Raw genomic sequence first — 21,308 nt, forward strand, 5'->3', positions numbered from 1 at the left:
TACCATTATGAGAAACACTTTGCATTTCACTCTTTGGATTCTTAGAGTTTTAGGGAAGAAGGGATCATTAGATCATTTAGTCTGACCTTCTGTATAACACAAGACATTACATTTCACCCACTTATCCATGTATTGAGTCCAGTAACATGTGTTTCTCTAGAGCCTCTCTTCCTGAAAGACACCCTAGTCTTGGTTGGAAGACATTTAATGCTGGAGAATTTAACACATCCCTTGGTAGTTTGTTCCAATGGTTAATCACTCTTACTGTTAGCAAAAATATGCCTTATTTCTAATTTGAATTTATCTGACTTCAGCTTCTGGTCATTGTTTCTTGTTCTGCCTTTCTCTGCCAGATTAAAGAGCCCTTCAATTCCTGGGATTTTCTCCCCCCAAATATAATTATACAATCAAGTCACCTATTAATCTTCTTGATAAACTAAACAGATTTTGCTCTAAGTCTCTTTGTAATGATTCCTCTCTTTTGCTCTGAAAGCAAAAAAAACCAGACTGTTTTGAACGAGAATGTGGGGAGAGGTATTTTTTTCCTACGTGCTGCACACAGGGCCAGCTCCAGGCACCAGACGAGAAAGCACGTGCCTGGGGCAGCACACTGTAAGGAGCGGCATTCCGGCTAATCTTGGGGCGGGACATTCCGGCCGCCTTGCTGTGTTTTTTTTGTTTGTTTGTTTTTTTGGCAGCCCAGTCTGCAGCTCTGGAGCCCCCAGCCGGCTTCCCATGCTCCGCCAGTCCCAGCCCAGCCCTGCAGGGGCACGGACCCTGGCCGGAGTGGGGCAGGAACTAGCGATCCCCGCCGCTCACCGTGCCACCGGGCTCCCCAGGATGCGCCACTCCCCGCTGCCTGCACCAGCCTCCGCCTCCCGCGCCGCTCTGAGCCCGGCCCAGCCGAGCCACCTTTAAAGGAGTGGCTGAGCCAGCACCTCCTGCAGCCTCTGGGAGAGGCACCCCAAAGCCGGAGGAGGGAGCCCCCCGCGCCCAGCTGTGAGTGGGCTGCAGCGCCTGGCTGCCCACAGGGGGAGGGAGTGGGCAGGTGCCACTGTTCACCCCCCTGTGAGCCGCCTTGACCGCCCTCCACACGCTCCCTCAGGCTGCCGGTTTTTTGCTTTTGCTTCAGCAGTCTGGCCACCCTTTTTTTTTTCTTCTTGGTGCTTGGTGCAGCAAAAAAGCTAGAGCCGGCCCTGGCTGCACAGGCTTTGAGTTGCCAAATCTCATTCATGTCAATGCAAATTGTACTGGTAGAACTTCAGATACTGCTTTGTCCCACTTAATGATTCCTGAATCTACAGAATCTGGTGCCCCAATCACAATCCCAGCACCTTTCCCTACACACTGCACTTTCTGCTGCTCATCATGTATTTTGGGGATAGAGTGAGCAGATCCAGATGGGATTTTGCAGACTCTTTATTCTCCCCTTCTCTTTTGAGCTGAATGTCAGATTGGGGCATTTTGTTGTATGTGTCATTTCTAAGACATGGGAAGTGACTATTCCAATCTATTCATCACTGGTGAGTCCTCATCTGAGTATTGTGTCCAGTTCTGGGGACCACACTTTGGAATCTCTCCAGTTTGTCCATAAGTTTCCTAGAGAGCTAGAAAAATTGTAAGAGGTTTAGAAAACATGACCTGTGATGAAAGGTTGGACATGTTTAGTATATAGAAGAGAAGGCTGAGAGGGAAGATAACAGTCTTGGTTGTTATAATGAGATGGTGATCAATTGTTCTCCATGTCAACTGGGGCTTGGACAAGAAGTTATTGGCTTAGGGTATGTCTATACTATCCGCCGCATCGGCGGGTAGTGTTCAATGTATCGGGGATTGATTTATATGAGGACGGCCAGGTAAGTCGAACTAAGATACTTTGACTTCAGCTAAGCTATTCGCGTAGCTGAAGTTGCATATCTTAGTTCAAACACTACCCCCCCCCCCACCCTGGGTAGCGTAGCCCAGGCCTTAGTCAGCAGCAAGGGAGATTGAGGTAAGATATTAGAAAAACTTTCCAACTTTAAGGATGGTTAAGCACTGGCACAGGTTAGCTAGGGAGGTTGTGGAATCCCTGAAATTGGGGGTTCTTAAGAACAGTTTGGACAAACATCGGTCAGGGATGGTTTAGGTTTACTTGGTCCTGCCTCAGTGTGGGGAGATGACCTCTTGAAGTTCCATCTAGCCCTACATTTCCATGGATTCTATGATATTATCTAGCAGCAGAGCAAACTGCTCTATGGTTGGGGCCAATGCTGTTCCAAGGTTAGCCTCCAGGAGAGGCTCAACTACCATTGGGGCATCATATCACCTCAATTCTGAAGATAAAGCATCACCACCTGCCCCCATTTGCAAAGGTAGCAATAGTCCCAGTAGTCACCCATGACCCATATTCCATCCATGCCATAAGGCTTTTTTTTTTTTTTTTTAAACAGTGAGGGTGATTAACCATTGGAATAAACCAAGGGATGTGGTAAATTCTCCAGCATTTGATGTCTTCAAAACAAGAGTGGGATGCCTTTCTGGAAGAGATGCTCTAGGGTAAAAGTTACTTTATCATGTACATTAATGCTACTGAAGGAGAAAGTCAAAAGCTAAAAGCTTTGTAGTCAACGTAAGTGTGCCTTGGCATAATACCTCTGTTATTCACCTGAATCAATCTAGCACTTTGCTGGACCCATCTGAGAAAGGCAAAGGACACAGCTGCTCTTTAACGTGTGCGTGTTTTAAAGATGCATAGCACAATACGGGCTCCTGAAGACAGACCCTTAATGAGAATGCTGCAGCACAGACACGAACATGAATGAAGGAATTGCAGAATACGTTGACCAACAAAAGAAATTAAAGGCAGCATAGCTCAGATTCTGATCTTCTAATCAGTCCCCAAATGCTTGGCACTGCTAAGTATGTAAAAGGCCGTGGAGATACTGTGGCTGTGAGTAAACAGGTGTGTCATCTTTCACATTCAAGTATGGTTGCAGAGACTGCTCCCCTCATCGATCACAACGTGACCATCCTGTCAAGCAAGAGGCAGGCAGTACCTGATGGGCTACAGACTGCAGCAGGAGTGAGGAAAAAATAAAAGATCCATCAATTGGATCCATAAATTAAAAGCTGAAGGTTGGAAGTGCCAAGTTCTGCACATCACGGTGCATCTGGTGAAGGGAGGGGCAAGAGGAAAAGTGCGCCTCTTTTCCTGCTTAGTTCTCCTAGAATGCTTCTAGCGCTGCAGTACCCTGATTCAGCCACTCTGCTTTAGCTGGGGCAGGTATCTGGGGGGCATCCATCCACTGTGGTGTGAAATGGTGGCAGAACTGAAGCAGCTGGAACACCTCGGAGGGGTACTGTGTATAAACAGACACACATGAGTAAAGGAAGGTGTGTGAGGGAGGAAAGAAAAGGAAAAAGAAGGGCTTGGATGAAAACAGAAGGGAGGGAAGAAAAGAACAGAACTAGCAGGTAAAGAGAAAATGAATGGAACGAGGAACACAATAGAAGGGGCAACAATGGCAAAGCTGACTGAAGAAGGGTTAATTAGAGACTCAGGAGAGAACTCTGCAGCAAACAGAGGCCTCTGTTGGCTAAGTGATGAGGATTCCCCAGCTATTTTCATTTGTTAGTGCTGACCCTCCAACCTCTCTGAGAAGGTTTGTGTGATTTGCCAGGTCAAATCATCCCTCCAAAGAACAGCATGCGGGAGCAGTGGCATGACTAGGAGAGTGCACACAGAGAGTACAAGAGCAGCCTTTGGAGAAGCGGACGAGTGGATTGCAGTAACCAATTGCAGTTGCTGAGGGCTATTTCAACCACAATTGGGCATCAGTTCCTACTGCTACTCTAGCGCCTCCTCCAGGAGAGAGGGACCTTAGGGTGCTCCCTACTGAGAGAGAAATGAAAAGTCAGTCACTGGGGTGGGTCCTGCACAGGAATGAATGGGCAGAGTCAAACAAGGGCCTGTGGCATGGTGCTTGAATGAGCGGAGGGTTACACACAATGATGGGATGCAGCTGTCATGGAGTGTGATGCAATTAATACATACCGGGATTGAATTGCGGGTTATGCTCATAAATCTAACTGCAATTAGTACAGGTTTCTGGATTAGAGAGGACATGAAAAGGAAAGCAGAAGGTTAGAGTGCACATGCCATTGCCCCTTAAAAGAACTTCTAGAGTCTTTTAATGTTATGAGTGAGTCAGCTCTCTGCAGCATCAGCACCAATGCACAGCTGAGCCACAAGCTTTGCAAAATAACTGTTGAAGCGCCTGTTTGGAGCAGATTTAGCACTGGCTGCAATTCACAAAGCAGGATTTCTGATAGGACATGCCACAGAAGGATACTTGGTCTTTATAAATGGAGAGCCTGCTCTTCCTTTCAGCAGCACAGACCTGGGTTGACTGTCCTGTGATAAATCAGCCATTCTTTCTCATTCTATGAGCAGAACACAGCAGATGACAGCCTGTTGCTTGTTCGGCTTACAGCAAAGGGGGACACAGGTCGATTCAATCCCCAGACTCTGCCTCTCATTCATCTACCCAGTTGGGTGTGTGAAAGCTAAATGAGTTGATATTCCAAACTCCCAGAAAAGCAGTAGGGGAAAAGAAAGTGACCCTTTATAGGCAGCTCAGTTCAGTCCTCGCTGCTGAAGGCAGTACTAATGAAGCAACTTGCACACAGGGAGTCAAAGCAAGGGCTTAGTTAAGGGCAGCATCACTCCAGATTCCCCCTGACATTATGTGGGAGGGAAACAAGTGAGAGGTTTTAACATAGTGGGCAGTACCAGACAGCAGACCACTGTGGGATTAGGGGATTTGAGTGCAGGAGTGAGACGGTCATAAACAGAGCTAGCAAAGAGTTGATTAACACAGGATAAATTAGTCCAAATTTGCAAAACATATTCCCAAAATGTACAAATGAGCCTGTGAAATCCAGAGACCACATTTCCGTGGCACTTCCCTTTAGAACTCTTGACAGGCATCATTCCCATCTCCTTTGGGCTTTTCTTTGATATAAATGTGTGACTCAGGAAATGCAGGGAGCCAAGTGCAGGGCTGAGGTTCAGTCTCTCTGTCGGCCCTGGATATGATGCTTTGGGAGGTGTAAGGGGCTAGGGAGATTGAAATAGGCAGGAGAAGATTAGGGGAGATTAGTCTGAGTGAAAATGAGAGGAAAGAACGGGGCCGGCTTATCAGTACCAAATTATTCTCTGACTTTCAATTTAGTACCATGCACATTCTTCTCAGTTACAACAGACACACTGAATAAACTATACAAATACGCAATAGCTGCATGGACACAAGATTGTCCTTTGAATTTTATGTAAAAAAGGAAGTTATGATCAATGACATGGCTGGAGAAACCTGTCCTCCTAAAACAAAGGAAAGATCTGCTCCATTTTTTCCTGACACAGGAACAGAACATACTACCAGCTCAACCCCTCCCCACACCCCGCCTGAATCTTACCATTGATCTGCGGATCAAAGACAGCCTGCTTTTTGCTTTGTTCTCAGCAAACTCCAGGCTGTTGATGTCCTTGAGACGAGCCCGGTATTTATTCATCTGCTCTATAACAATCAACTCCACACAGCTGCAAAAAGGAAAAAGAAAGTGGTAAAATGGAAGGATAAAACTCGGGCTCTGTTTGAGCTGGCCGTGCCGCCCAAGTACTAGAGCCCTACAATGCCAGAGAGGGGAAGGGACGTGTGCACCAATTCTCCTGCTTTGTGGGCTGGAAACAAACAGTGTGGTTGAAATGCCCCAAAAGGTGGTAGGCAGGGGAGCTAAATTAGAGGAATAAAAAGACGGTTACTCACCTTTGTAACTGTTGTTCTTCGAGATGTGTTGCTCATATCCATTTCAGTCAGCTGTGCGCGCGCCGCGTGCACGTTCGTCGGAAGACTTTTTACGCTAGCAACACTCGGGTCGGCTGGGCGCCCCCTGGAGAGGCGCCGCTATGCCACCGGATATATACCCCAGCCGACCCAGACACCCTTCAGTTCCTTCTTGCCGGCTACTCTGATAGTGGGGAAGAAGGGTGGGTTTGGAATGGATATGAGTAACACATCTCGAAGAACAACAGTTACAAAGGTGAGTAACCATCTTTTCTTCTTCGAGTGATTGCTCATATCCATTCCAGTCAGATGATTCCCAAGCCTTACCTAGGCGGAGGGGTCGGAGTGAGATGGCAGCATGCAGAACTGCTGAGCCAAAGGCTGCATCATCTTTAGGCTGTTGGACCAGAGCATAGTGCGAAGCAAAGGTGTGGACCGATGACCAGGTCGCTGCGCGACATATCTCCTGGATAGGCATGTGGGCCAGGAAGGCGGCTGATGAAGCCTGAGCTCTGGTAGAATGCGCCATGAGATAGCCCGAAGGGACATGAGTCAGGTCATAGCACGTGCATATGCACGCCATTACCCAAGAGGAGATCCTCTGGGAGGAGATTGGCAGACCTTTCATCCGTTCAGCGACTGCCACGAACAGCTGGGGGGATTTCCAGAAGGGCTTTGTCCACTTGATATAAAAAACGAACGCCCTATGGACATCTAAGGAGTGCAACTGCTGCTCCTGTCGAGAAGAGTGAGGCTTCGGAAAGAAGACCGGGAGGAAGATGTCCTGGTTGGTATGGAAAGCCGACACTACCTTAGGGAGGAAAGCCGGATGAGGTCGCAACTGCACCTTGTCCTTGTGGAAGACAGTATACGGTGGGTCCACTGTAAGCGCTCAAAGTTCGGAGACCCTTCTGGCCGATGTAATGGCCACCAGGAAGACTGTCTTCCACGACAGGTATAGGAGTGAGCAAGTCGCCAATGGCTCAAAAGGCGGATGCATAAGTCTGCTTAGGACTAAGTTGAGGTCCCAGGTGGGGGCAGGGTGGCGTACTGGGGGATAGAGGCGCTCCAGGCCCTTAAGAAATCTAGTAACTAAGGGTGGGAAAAACATGGAGTGGCCACTTTCTCCGGGATGGAATGTGGAGATAGCCGCCAAGTGCACCCTCAGAGAAGATATCGCCAGGCCCTGTTGTTTAAGAGACCAGAGGTAGTCCAAAACAGCGAGGATCGAGACCTCAGAAGGAGTAACATTCTGCGTTGTACACCAGCAGGAGAAACGTTTCCACTTGGCCAGGTACGTTGACTGAGTGGAAGGCTTTCTGCTGCTTAGGAGAACATGCTGTACTGGAGCAGAACACTGTAACTCTGATCTGTTCAGCCATGTAGGAGCCATGCCGTGAGGTGAACGGCCTGCAGGTCTGGGTGGCGAAGACTGCCGTGGTCCTGCATTATGAGGTCTGGAAGGAGTGGTAGGGTAACTGGGCTGGCCATGGACAGGTTGAGCAATGTGGTGTACCAGTGCTATCTGGGCCACGCTGGTGCAATCAGAATTAGGTGCGCTCTGTCCCTGTGGAGTTTTATTAGGACCTTGTGAACCAGAGGGAATGGTGGGAAGGCACAGAGCAGATGGTGCCCCCACGACATGAGGAATGCGTCCGTGATCGATCCCGGTGAAAGACCCTGGAAGGAGCAGAACGCTTGGCATTTCCTGTTCGTGCGAGAGGCGAACAGGTCTATGAGGGGAAAACCCCACCTCTGGAAGATGGAATGAATAACGTCTGGTCTTATCGACCATTCGTGACAGAGGAAGGATCTGCTCAGCTGATCCGCCAGAGTGTTCTGAACCCCTGGGAGAAAGGACGCTACCAGGTCTATTGAGTGGGCTATGCAAAAGTCCCAGAGTCAAATGGCCTCTTGACACAGGGGAGAAGAGTGAGTCCCTCCCTCTTTGTTGATATAATACATGGCCGTTGTGTTGTCTGTAAATACTGAGACACAACGGCCGTGAAGATGTTGCTGGAACGCCTGGCATGCAAAGCGTACTGCTCTCCGCTCCCGTGATGCCCAAAGGCCCTGGGTACGAAGGTGACCGAGGTGAGCCCTCCAACCGAGAGATGACGCATCTGTCGTTAGGGACAGCGAGGGCTGTGGTGGATGGAATGGTAGCCCTGCACACACCAGGGTGGGAGTCAGCCACTAGTCGAGGGAGCGTAAGGTGCTTGGGGGAACGGTCACTAAAATGTCTATTGGGTCCCTGCCCAGGCGGTAGACCGAGTTGAGCCACGTTTGAAGGGGCCGGAAGTGGAGCCTGGCATATTTGGTCACATAAGTGCAGGCGGCCATGTGGCCTAGTAGGCCGAGACACATGCGAGCCGAGGTGGTCGGGGAATTCTGCAGACCTCGAATGATTGCCGTGATTGTCTGGGAACTTGGCTGAGGTAGGTAGGCCCTGGCTCGAGTGGAGTCCAGGGTTGCCCCTATGAAGTCCAGCCTTTGTGTGGGAACCAGTGTGGACTTTTCCGCATTGAGGAGCAGCCCCAACCGAGAGAATAGGTCCGTGATTATGTCCACATGCTGTCTGACCTGAGTCTGGGAGGTTCCTTTGATGAGCCATTTGTCCAGATACGGGAATACATGTATCTGCTGCCGGCGGAAGTGGGTGGCGATGACGGCCATACACTTCGTAAACACCCTTGGGGCTGTAGAGAGGCCGAAGGGGAGGACCATGAATTGGAAGTGCCGGTGATTGGCTACAAAGCGAAGATACCTCCTGTGTGGAGGGAAGATGGCGATAGGGAAGTACGCGTCCTTCATATCGAGGGCGGATACGAGTCTCCAGGATCCAAGGATGGGATAATAGTCCCCAGGGAGACCATGCGGAACTTCAACTTGACCATAAAATTGTTGAGGCCTCGCAGGTCTAGGATGGGCCTGAGGCCTTCCTTGGACTTGGGTATCAGAAAGTAGCGGGAGTAAAACCCTTTTCCCTTCTCGTCTGGTGGTACCTCCTCTATTGCTCCTGCGGCGAGGAGAGACTGCACCTCTTGTAAGAGGACTTGCTCGTGAGAGGGGTCCCTGAAGAGGGACTGGGTTGGGGGGTGGGAAAGCGGAGTTGAAACAAATTGGAGGTGGTATCTTTGTTTCACCGTCCGTAGGACCCAGATGTCTGAGGTCAATTGGGACTACGCCGGGAGGAAGTAGGAGAGGCAGTTGGAGGAGGGAAGAGAAGGATCCTGTCCTGAAACTGGTACGCCGTCCTTGTGCGTACCTTCAAAAGGTAGACTTGGGCCCCGGACGTGCTTTCGGGGGGCCGTGGTTTTGACCCCCTTGGGGTCCGGACTGGCGTCTATGGCCACCCCACCCGCGCCTTCTGTTGAAGTCTTGTCTATGCTGGGGCACAAAGTACGGCCGGTGGGGTTGGGGCCGGAAGGGTCTGCGTTGGGTCACAGGTGTATGCATGCCCAACGAATGCAGGATGACCTTGTTGTCTTTTAAACTCCGCAACCTGGGGTCGGTCTTTTCAGAGAACAGACCCTTGCCATCAAAGAGTAAGTCCTGGATGGTGTATTGGAGCTCGAGTGGCAGGTTGGAGACCTGTAGCCATGATACACGCCTCATGGTGATATCTGAGGCCAGAGTTCTGGCTGCCGAGTCGGCCGCATCGAGAGAAGCCTGGAGGGAGGTTCTAGCCACTTTCTTCCCTTCTTCAAGGAATGTGGCAAATTCCTGGCGAGAGTCCGGGAGTAGAAGTTCTGTGAATCTACCCACCTCCACCCAGGTGTTGTAGTTATAACAGCTCAGGAGAGCCTGCTGGTTGGCCACCCGGAGCTGAAGGGCACCTGCCAAATATACCTTGCAGCCCAGGAGGTCCATCCGCCTAGCCTCCTTTGATTTGGGGGCTGGCGCCTGTTGGCCCTGGCGTTCCCTCTCATTGACCGATTGGACAACTAATGAGGAGGGAGGAGGATGGACATATAGGTATTCGTACCCCCGAGAGGGTACCATGTATTTCCTCTCAACTCCCTTTGCCGTAGGGGGAATGGAGGCTGGGGACCGCCATAAGGTGTCAGCAGTGGCCTGGATGGTCTTGATGAAAGGCAAAGCCACCCTAGTGGGGGTATCTGCCGACAGGATGCTGACAACTGGGTCCTCGACCTCCGGGACTTCCTCTACGGGAAGACTGATGTTGAGTGCTACCCTCCTAAGGAAGTCCTGATGAGCTCTGAGGTCTATCGGCGGGGGCCCTGATGATGAGGTCCCTGCCACCACCTCGTCTGGGGAGGAAGAGGATGATACGCCAGGGATGAGGGGGTCCTGAATGGAGCCCCTCATGCTCATGGGTCGGTTCCTGCTCCAGCGGTACTGGGGAACCTGGTGGATGGATTATCTGCTCCTCTGTCCCAGCTGGAGGGGGACGGCTAATGGTGGCCTCTGGAGCTCGATGCTCTGAAGAAGCAGAGTGGGTCTGGAGCAATGGAGCACCTTGGGCCTGATGGTATGCCCAGGGTGTCCAAAACGACCACTGGTGAGGTCCTGGGTCCTGAGACCGGACCTCCTGGAAGACCCCGGTAGGCACCTCCGTATCTCGCTCCTGGTTGTAATAACTGTCCACGTGAGAAGACACCGACGTCTGTCTGGATGGCCATGGAGGAGCAGAGAAACCTTGGGCTGAGGTTCCGACAGACCTCGCTCCCTTCTTTAATGGGGACCGGTGCCAGTATTCGTAGTGGTACCGGGATCGAGATTGGGACCTGCGACCAGACCGGTGCCGGGAGGTCGACCGAGATCTCGAGTCCCTGCAGTGTGAACGGCTCCGAGAGGTATGGTGCTCCGAGAGTGGGAGCGTCGTCTCGACCTGGTGCGTCTGTGGGACCGCGATCTTGAGGGGTGCCGGTCTGCTGTGCCGACGGTGGTCTAGTCAGGGTCGGCTTGCCCTAAGATTGGATTACCCGCACCGGCGGTGCTGGGGGTAGAGACAGTTCCAAGTCCGTTAAGGCGATTAAGTCTCTCGCCGCCGAAAACGCCTCTGGCGTGGATGGCATGGTGAGCTCTACCATGGCACGTGCCAGGGAGCTATCAGGTGCCGGACTCGACGGCCCTTGTGGGACCGGAATCAATGGTGCCGATTTAGTCGGTGCCGCGGCGGGTATCGGCGCTGGGTGGTCCGAACTGGGCGCACTCTCTGGCTGCAGCGTGGGCGGTGCCAAAGCAGCAGGAGTCTTGGCCTTCTTCGACCTCGGGGAGAGGAAGCAACGTGGAGTCGACTTCGGTGCCAGTGGCAGCCAGTGCCGAGAGTCTTTAGGCGTACCGGTGTGATCCAGTGCTGTAGGGGTGTCTCTGCTCACCGACTGACCGGCGCTCGGTGCTGAAGGAGATGGTGTCAAGGCTGCCTCCATGAGGAGCTGTTTCAGTCTGATGTCCCGCTCCTTTTTAGTTTGCGGCTTGAAAGCCTTGCAAATAGGGCACTTAGCTGTTAAGTGCGATTCCCCGAGGCACTTCAAACAGGAGTCGTGTGGGTCTCCTGTTGGCATCGGCCTGTGACAGGCCGAGCATGGTTTGAAACCTGGTGAGCCGGGCATGAGCTCTGGCACCGGGTGTGGGGAAGGGGCTACTCCCCGAACCCCGCTAAGTAGTACTAAACTAACTATACTATTAATGTAAGAACTTACAACTAAATCTATCTATCTATCTATCTATATATCTCTACAAGAATAGTAACTATGTATACGATAACAACGAGAAACTACGAGTAGCTAGGGAAGGTGGAGGTCAGCTAAGCTGCACTCCACTGTTCCAACGATCGACACGGGCAGTAAGAAGGAACTGAAGGGTGGCTGGGTCAGCTGGGGTATATCCGGTGCCATAGCGACGCCATTCCAGGGGGCGCCCAGCTGACCCGCCAAGTGTTGCTAGGGTAAAAAGTCTTCCGACAAACGTGCACGCGGCGTACACACACCTAACTGGAATGGATATGAGCAATCACTCAAAGAAGAAGAGAGGGCTCCCCCAGGGAAACAGGTCCCTCCCCTGGAAAGGAAAATACCCACCAAGGTTAGGAAAGCACAGCATGTTCAAATGAAAGGCTGAAAGAATGGCCATTTCTGATATGCTGTGCTATCTAGCTATATCTATTTGTAGACACACACACTTGTGCTTGTTTGCATCCAAGCTGGACAGGCAGATATTTTGTTTAATACTATCAGTATTGTTTTCTGAAACAAATCCTTTTAGAGCAGTAATGATACAAGGCGGCGTATATGAGTCAAGTTACAAAGAGACGACTTCTTACAAGGAACCTTTAGAAGAGTGATTCAAAGTAATTTTCACATTTGTAGGCAGAAGAATTGCTTCTAGGAGAGATTTGAAGGCCAGGAAGGTTCATGTAGTCTGGTCTCCTGCATAGAATTTCATCAAATGATTCCTGGATCCACTATCCATCCTAGGTACTTATCTAACCCCCAGTGCCCCATTATCTGAGCTTCTCACAGTCCAACATGTTTATTCTTAAAACTCCAATTGAAGTCAAAAACATCCCTGTGGGGCTACATTACAAACCCTTCCCACCCATTGGATGATGATTCCCTATTTACAATTACTTTGGAGATATCAATTAGCCAATTTTCAATCCATTTAATATTTGCTGCACTGAATTTGTATAGTGTTAATTTTTTAATCAGGATGACCCGACTGGAATCTAAGTCTAGGATGTCAACGTGGTTACCTCTGCCAACCAAACCTGGCATCCAATCAATTTTGACAAGACCTATTTTCCATAAAAAACTGTGTTGACTGGCACTAATTACACTGCCATCCTTCAATTCTTTACTGATTACATTCCACGTCAGCTTTCCCATGATTTTGCCCGGGACTGATATTGAGCTAACTGGCCTATAGTTACCCAGATCATCCTGTTAATCCTTTTTAGATACCTGGCACATTAGCTTTTTGTACAGTCCTCTGGAACTTCCCCATTAATCCAGGATTTGTTAAATATCAGCATCAACGGCTGAGAGAGCTCACTGTCCCGTTCTTTAAAAACTCCTGGGTGCAGGTTATCCAGTCCTGCAGATTTTAAAAGGTCTAACTTTAGCAGCTGCTAGTTACTGATGGAATAGACAGTATTTAATTAAGGCAATTCATTTGCAAACCAGTGATGTGTTTGTAGCTGTTCTTCTAGAGCACATTAAAGTGCATTACTCAAGAGATCATTTGACTGTCCTGACATGACCTCATTACAGGATTTACTCTGGAAGTTGTAATGCTATATTCTTACGTGGTTGTTTTACTGATGTCCTGAACGCTCTGCAGTGGGTCAGTTGTGTCAGGACAGCGGAGAATACAGGGAGCAAACACAATGGCCAGGGCATTAGCTGACATTCGATTGGTCTCTTCCTGCAGGGCAATCCTAAACAATAAACAACAAAGCAGTAACGGTTAAAGGTAGCTCCAATTCACCTAACACTGGCAGGAAATACCCCTGTAGAGAAACAGAAAGAGGATGAAATACAAATTCAGAGCAGGGCAGGGAGAGGAGAGCTGTATATGCACATGAGATCTGGAGGTCATTGCCAGAGGAAGATTTTCCACAATATTATATAGCTTTGAAGTGAAGAGCTTCAATTTGTTGTATCTGGTAAGGAACTAGACCAACAGGTAACTCTACAAGGATGTAAATGTTATACCAGACATGGGCAAAAAGTTAAGACAACGGATACTGAGTGAACCATGCAACATGCCACGATGCTCTTTAGGAAATCTTTTGTTTGGACCTACTTAACCTATTTTCCAAAAAGGAATAGATACAGTGCATGTTTATTACAGTAGCAAGCAACTCACTTAGCCGTCATTAAGCTATGCCTTAGAAACAGAGCACAGATGTGTCGAAATGCATGTAGATGGCAGGAAACTTCGCAGATTGTAACACAGTGACTATAGTCTGAACTAGATATTGTCTAAGCTCATGCAAAAGCATCACACATGATCCTTAGACCCTCAATGTTCAAACTAAAGGATGCATCATGTGGCAGCACTGTGATCCACTGCAATCTTACTGCATCCCTCAGTGGGTTAGGTCTATGGCATGGAACCATGTGTTTGTAACCAGCTGAGACCTAAAGTGGTTGTCTTCTCAGCAAGTCTGAAACATTTGTTGCTATTACAAAAGGAAACATATATAAAAAGAAGAAGATTATTGGCATTAGCTGTCAATGAAAGCATTGTCTGGAAAAAGAGTCCTTGGGTCCAGAGCGTTAAAGCCATTTCAGAATTTAAAGCACTCCCTTGTGAAGTTTCATTCCCCTTTTTCCCTGACAAAAGTACTTGGATCACATAGGCCCATGTTCAGGTACTTTTACTCACGGAGAACAGTACCTTGTTCCAGTGGAACTACTCATGGAGTATGGTGGTACTCATGGGGAGTAAGTGTATCAGAATCAGGCCCCTAGTGAGGAAGGAGAAGAGAAAGAGTGGCTGCAGTATGATGATCCCATGCTGCGGTCTGCCATTACCTCACAAGGTGAAAGATGAGGCGTTCCAGGGTACTGAGGTGGGTGCGAGAGAGCTGATCAATGACAGAGTACACACCTCGGATGGTCTCCTTCCTCTCCTGCAGGCCTGGAGAGAGCACACACAGTTACACATATTACAGGCAACTTCCCCATGGTGTCTTCTGCCATCTTTACTTGTGAAGGTAGAGTGAATGGCCCAGTACAGGGGAGCTGGGCAGGAGGCCCGTGCACAGACACAGGGATGACAACTCCCTCCTCTCCCTGCCTATACAAGCAAGCCCCCTTTGCAGGTTCCTCGGGTAGCAGTATCCTATGCAAAAAACATGAGCATAAGACACTGATTTCTTTTAAACAGATTCCAAAAGAGTTGGGAGCTGAATAACAACGTCTCCTGGGGCACGTCTATGCTGCACACTCTGCTCTGCTCACCATCAAAATCATATGCTACGTACCACCCTAGCATGGGCAGAAATAGCACTGTAGATGGCGAGGCACTGCTTAGGTGAGTAAAGACATGCATGAAGGCTGTAGGGATATACCCTACACACACTGCTTAATTTGTAACGAAAGAGGTGCCAGGGCTCAAGCATTTTTTTTTTTTCAACTTTCACATGGCAAGCCCAATGGTACCAGGGCTATGAACGGCAAAGGCTTTGACTACTGTAACAGTGTAAGGGATTAGTTTGTGCCACAGTGCTGTCTGTGGCTACATGGCACAGGGAAAAGCAGGCTGTGCCCACACTGCAGTGAATGCCTACACGTCAGTGAAAGGCTCTGGCAAGGGGAGGCTGCAAGGAAAGGCTTCAACAGCAGAAAGCTGCTGGAGCAGATGTGCCAGAGCTCAGCCCTGGCAAGCCTTGGCACAAATTAAGCAACACCTACACGGCTCTCTAAATGCCAAAGTCATTTCTCCCACCTACACTGCTATTTTTAGCAGTGTCGTCACCTCCGATGGAGTCTTTCCCTGCTGCAGTGGAAGACCTCGGCAGTGGGAAAAGGCTCTAAGGGGGAGGTAGGTGGGAGAGGCTCCAGCACTGTCTTGCCAGTTACATCATAGAAGATGACAGATCACCAAAATGACTTTTTGGACTCAAACACTCCGTACAATTGTACAAGCACACAATCTACTTGCTTGCTGCTTGTCATGACAATGGTGATGATAAAACTAAAGTAAAAAAAGACTGCTTGTTCTGGGCAAGCAGAAACTGGGTTTGGTACCTGCAGCTAACTGTACCTTCCCTGTCTTGGGTTTTGTGTGTGATTGTATAGGATTTGTATGGACCTTCCTTACCCATAGCTCGCAGAAATTCCTCGTAGAGTTCGAAGGTCATGAGAGGATTGGGCAAATCTCTCAGCCACTGTTTGAAAACACTGGCAATGACATGAATATTGTAGTCATCTAGATTTACGTTGTCAATATCTGTTCACCGAGTGGAGGGAGCGGAAAAGAAACCAAAGAAAAAGCAAATGATCAGTTTTGATCCAGTAAACAAGCCAGTGTTTTCATGTCAGTACTAGCACTGGCTATTACCTAACCACTGCTGTTGGACCAACTTCTGTGGGTGAGAGAGGTCCTGAGGAAGAACTCTGTGCAGCTCGAAAGCTTGTCTCTTGCCAACAGAAGTCAGTCCAATAGAAGCTATTACCTCACTCATTGTCTTTCTACTATCATGGGTGTGGTCAGATGTTCGGCTGCCTGTGTGTGTTCCCTCTGTGTGCCACCCCAGCCTGGCACAGACAACTGGCATGGCAGACCTCGAGCGAACTGCCCAATGACCACAAGATCCGTTAAGGTATGAAGGCACCCAGCCAGGTTTATTGTCGATGAAGCACAGTACTAGTATCCCGCACTAATACATGTATATCCATAACAATGGACCAGCTCAGCAAATGGCGGGACTTTCCGTTCCTCCCTAGGCTAGATAAAAACACTGCCTCTGAGATACATTTTTATACACAGATACAAACAAGTTACGTATTACTCCTCTGATAGTTGACATCCTCTGATGTCACAACCCACCACCTTGTACATTTCTATCCATCACACTGTCATCCTGACCATATCTTTAGGCGGGGTCAGTATGTTCCTGTTATCTTTGGGGAATGTGTTTGTACCATTCTTGGTATGGGGTGTTCTGGTACCACCCTTCTGGAACGTGTTTGTGTGTGTGTTTTGTGCTTAGCACTCAGCAATGCGTGTTTCTGCAATACCAGCCGTGTTCTTGCCAGATTCTGTGAGCAGGGCCTACCTCAAGCTCACAGCCTGATTTTGTTTTATATCAGCAAAGTTTTGACCGCTACTTTAGCCCAGCCCTCAGATACAAGGGCTTATGTCTCAGGCTCTTCTACAGTGGGCAGAGCTACAAGAACACTGCATAGAAAAACAGGTATCAATACTGTAGCAACCTCATATCACACAGTGCACAACAGCACAACCTTGGCACCTGCTTTTTTAATATGACCATGTTAAAACTCTTGTAGTGAAAGGAGCCAGTTTTCCGGGGTGAAAGTCTTTAGAGAGCGTTTGTATAGCACTTTGGAAGTCTAGGTGATGTTGATAAATATGAAGCCTGGCTAATGTAGCTTTTTCTCCCGACTTCTTTTTATGATTTTTTTTGCACACTTGTGCACAAGAGGAGGAATAAAACAATAAAGAATTAAACAGTTCCACAAGATGGGAGGGCTCTAACACAGTGCAGACTTTTCATGAAGGCTGGTATTAGAGAAATGTCTGTAGTTTCATGGTACCAAAAGCCAGAGTCTATGGTGGGAGAAGGGAAAAGGGTTCCTTTGCTTTGGCCCCATTTAGATGACATGAATTCCCTGTTCGTAGAGGTTCTCAGCTGTCCCTTTTGTTCCCCCTCTGAGACTCTCTCTTTTTCATCTTACCTGTGTCAAGACCCTGTCGGAGCTCCTTTATCTTATTGGTTGAGCCTGACTTCCTGTAAATGCCCTCGGTGTACAATCCATGCATTTCAATGTAGTTTATGAGCTTCTCCACCACCAGTGGCACCGCTCGCTCCTCATTGGTCAGTCGGGAGAGCTCAACCCCAAACTGCCGTGATGAAAGCTCGGGATCATACTGATGTGGAGAAAGAGATTAATTTCTTAATTCCTTTTCAAAGGTCTCAATGCAATGCTGCTCACAGCACGGTAAACCTAGGGATGTCTTGGGACTGAACCTTTCAATGCATGCAATGCAATATGACTGTCGTTCAAGATGCAGTTCACATTTTTAAACAAAGTTAACTGGATTATTTGCAAATTAATCTAGTAAATCTAACTGAGCACAAGGGAAGAGAGGAAAGGCCTGTACACTGCCCTGCAAATCCAATCTTTCCAATAGGCTTTCTCGGTCATTGTAGCTATCCCTGTGTTCACTCTGCTATGTCTGCAGCACTGCACATTGCTACAAAGACCAACAAATGTTCGTAGTTAAGGCTTGCAACAGGGCTGTGCTCAGAAAAATGGCTCTGTAAAATGGCCCACTGGTACTCTCCTTGGGTCTTCAGAGTCATTATTTGCTTCATGTACTGACATTTTTACTGTAGAACCAACACAGCTGTGCGACAGTGAGCTATATTCTAGTCTGCTTCATGCCTCACTGACAAAATTGCCTGGTGATGATACATCAAGGAGAACACACTTGGGCTTGATTCTGATATCCCTAGATAAACTTACAGTGCTGACAGCTAAAAAAATGGTTTTGAGCAAGTGTGACACAGAAGCCATTGAAAGAGAAAGAGAATCAGTAAAAGACGCTGACATTCTCTATTTTTACAGAGTCACTTTCCTGACTGGAACTGCATTTTAGAGACTCAACGTTCAGCAAACAATTAGATCACATTCGAGCTGAATGAGAGATTCTGGTTGGAGAAAGTCAAAAGACTGAGAATAACTTTTCACACAAGAATGCACAGATCAACTTAGGAGGCTTTGAACATATGGACTGTATGTTCAAACCCAGCATGGGTAGTGATCCAACCAGAACAATGAATGAGAAAGTAGGAGTGCGGCTTGGTTAGACCTCTGACCAGTGCCACTCTTCCACGTCTGCTTCTTCTCATTCACTGTTACCAAGGCACAAATGAAAACAACACGAGGGGAACATCCAGGGGAGGTTTCCACACTGGATAGACCTCCATGCAAGAACACACCAGGAAGAAATGGTGACAGCAACTGGTTTTGATCTCGTGTAAAATTCACAAGCTATTGTACTATCATCTCTTAATCTTTTAGTGTCAGGATTGGGCTGTTCCTATAGCTATCATCAAGTGCTATAACAAAAACTCTAACTTTTGCTGTCACTGTGTTCAACTGCCAACACTGGCATAAAATGCATTAGTGCAAACTACAAGGCCCATCAAAGCAAATACACTGCTAAGATAAGCTTGATGCTCTACTAGTTCCATCATAAGCCTAAATGAAAAGCCACCAGGTTCTGCATAAAGTTAAAAAACAACTAGGAAATCTGCTGTTACCTTTTGGATAAAGGGCACCTTCTCAAAATATACCAAATGGCACCAACCCTCTCAGCTCATGCACTGTGAAAATGTAATCCTTAACAGCCTGAATCCATCCAGCATCAACAAATTAACAAATGCAAATGATCTAACCATTTCTGATCAGTACCTTGGACTGGTATTTATTTTTCAGACTCCAAATGTTCCTGGGCATTAGCAAGCTAGATTTTTAAAGATGAACTTGGAGAATACATTAATGTCACTTCACTAGAGCTCAGGAAATGAATTCACACCAAGCAGTTATTTTATTTTAGCAGAGTTTTCTTGGACTGAATTCTTTCATTTCCCGTTTGCTACATTTCTGGCTGTGTGCCACTGAATTGTGGCCAAAGCAGTAGGCCTGGTTTGGTGAGCCAACAGCATGAGGATACCCTTTGGTTTTCCTGAGCAGAAGGGGAGGGAGGTGGCATGTAGCAAAGATATCAGTTCTCCTTCATATTTGCATAAAACACACAGGTTCAGGTCTGAGATCATAAGGATACAAAAAGCTTAACCATGTAAAGCAACTCCATTCTCTTGGAAACACCAGAGAGATGCATTTATCCCTGTAAGAGTATCACGGGCTGCTATTTGTCTATCATCATAGATCCAGCTCCCTCAAACACACTGCAGAGACTCAGAACATGCACGGTCAGGGTAGGGAGCGGGGGATGGCTGAAAAATGATGTTAAAGTAAATACATTCAAATGTTCTTCCAAGCTTTAACAAAGAGGATCTCTAGTGACACACAGGGAAAAGTTGAACTATGTTGCCCTCTGGGACTTACACTTTGAAAGCTTATAAAGCTTTGCACATGCTATTCTCCTCATACATTACCAAGAGCCATACCAGTTACTTACTGAGTGCAATAAACACAGGAGAAAATGAAAAGATAAAAGTTTAATGGTTCATTGGTATCTCTAATAACCTGCTGAATTTATTCCCTGTTGTCTATACATCCTGACTGCCTGGTAAATAACAGCTAAGAGAACATGCAAGGTTTTATTAAGCGGGTACTAGGGGACTTCACTGGTTGCTGGAGTATCTAGGATAACACAAGTTAATTGCTATAAAAATGTAACAAGATGTAAAATGGAAAAGAAAAACCACCGCCACAGGTCAGGAAATACAAGTGATACTAGATAGCCTCTGCTTCGACTAGGTACCTGGTACTATATACACCGTGACACGTGCTATAAATTACATCTACTCATTTCTCTACTCTGAAATCTCATAAATGCTGTAAAATGAAGCAGGCTCTTCCTGCTGGCGAGAATATTTAAGGCCTTGGAGCAGATGAGTGGAGTGGCAGGTGGTACAAAAAAGCATTTAGCTCTCCAGCCTCCTTGACGAGTGAGCTCACCTCTGCAGTTGGCACACATGCACAGGAATGCAACCCAGTTTCCAGCTAGTACAATTCCACCATTGTACCTGTAAACACTCCTTAAAATCACTAATTAAAGCTATGCTCATAGGAGAGAAAAGGTATTTAAATGGATTGACCAAGTCTTACCTTTTTGGAGCACTTGGTTGTGGTTTTAAGACAGCACTTCTTGTGACAAGCATACTTACATACTGTAACAATGAGAAAAAATTATACTTAGCACTTTACAGTATCTCCTAGCATGTTCGTCTAATAATCAGACTCCAGACACCCCAAAGGGACAAAAGGTTTAACCCAGCAAAAAGAAACAGTTAAACCAAGTGATTGCATTCTGTTATTCTACTGTAAGAGTGCATCATGTAAGATCTTTTATGAAAGCTTGTAATGCACTGAATAGTCATTCTGAGCTATGTGTACAGGTTATGGTTATGAAGGAGGAGCGTATATACAAAATTGTAACTGTACTTCAGCATCACCTCACAACAAGACAGTGAAGCAATCAGGCAGAGAGGAGCTACTTCCCCAGACCCATGAGACTGGCTTCAAGCACCTAGACCGGGGTGGGCAAAATATGCCCCACCGGCTGCATCCGGCCTGTGGGATTGCCACCCCCGTGGCGCTGCGGGCCATGTGCTATTCCCAGAAGCGGCTGGCACCATGTCCCTGCGGCCCCTTAGGGAGTGAGTCAGAGGGCTCCGTGTGCTGCCCTCGCCTGCAGGAACCGCCCCCCGCAGCTCCCACTGGCCGGGAACGGGGAACCGTGGCCAATGGGAGCTTCGGGGGAAGTACCCCCAGGCGAGGGCAGCCTGCTGTGGCCTCGGTGCATGCCACTGCCACCCTGGAGCTGTTCCAGGTAAGGGACATCAGGCCGGAGCACACACACAACCCTCTGCAGCACCACTCCTGCACCCCAACCCCCTGCCCTGGGCCCCCTCCTGCACCCCAACTCCTTCCCTGATCCCTCGTACACCCCCCACACCCCCTCTGCCCCAACCCCTTGCCCTGAGCCCTTTCCTGCACACCACACCCCCTCCCGCACCCCAACCCCCTGCCCCAGCCCTACATTTATGGCCCTGCATGCAATTTCCCC

At 48.2% G+C, this 21,308-nt stretch overlaps 1 protein-coding gene across 7 annotated transcripts in view; it reads right to left on the reverse strand.

The window, feature by feature from the left end:
- MYO9A (myosin IXA) overlaps positions 1 to 21,308 on the reverse strand; it is a 455,555-nt gene that overhangs the window by 8,713 nt on the left and 425,534 nt on the right. For 6 of the 7 annotated variants that reach the window (XM_030576852.1, XM_030576855.1, XM_030576857.1 and 3 more), the window contains 7 exons: positions 20,348 to 20,409; positions 17,222 to 17,414; positions 15,624 to 15,752; positions 14,333 to 14,438; positions 13,099 to 13,230; positions 5,458 to 5,581; positions 4,037 to 4,090 (listed from right to left, as the gene is read on the reverse strand). In XM_030576852.1, the coding sequence (XP_030432712.1) occupies positions 4,037 to 4,090; positions 5,458 to 5,581; positions 13,099 to 13,230; positions 14,333 to 14,438; positions 15,624 to 15,752; positions 17,222 to 17,414; positions 20,348 to 20,409 (800 nt within the window). The remainder of the gene's footprint in view (positions 1 to 4,036; positions 4,091 to 5,457; positions 5,582 to 13,098; positions 13,231 to 14,332; positions 14,439 to 15,623; positions 15,753 to 17,221; positions 17,415 to 20,347; positions 20,410 to 21,308) is intronic. The other variant, XM_030576854.1, reaches the window with a different exon arrangement.

Source organism: Gopherus evgoodei, chromosome 10 (assembly GCF_007399415.2).
Source record: "Gopherus evgoodei ecotype Sinaloan lineage chromosome 10, rGopEvg1_v1.p, whole genome shotgun sequence".
Taxonomy (NCBI): Eukaryota; Metazoa; Chordata; order Testudines; family Testudinidae; genus Gopherus; species Gopherus evgoodei.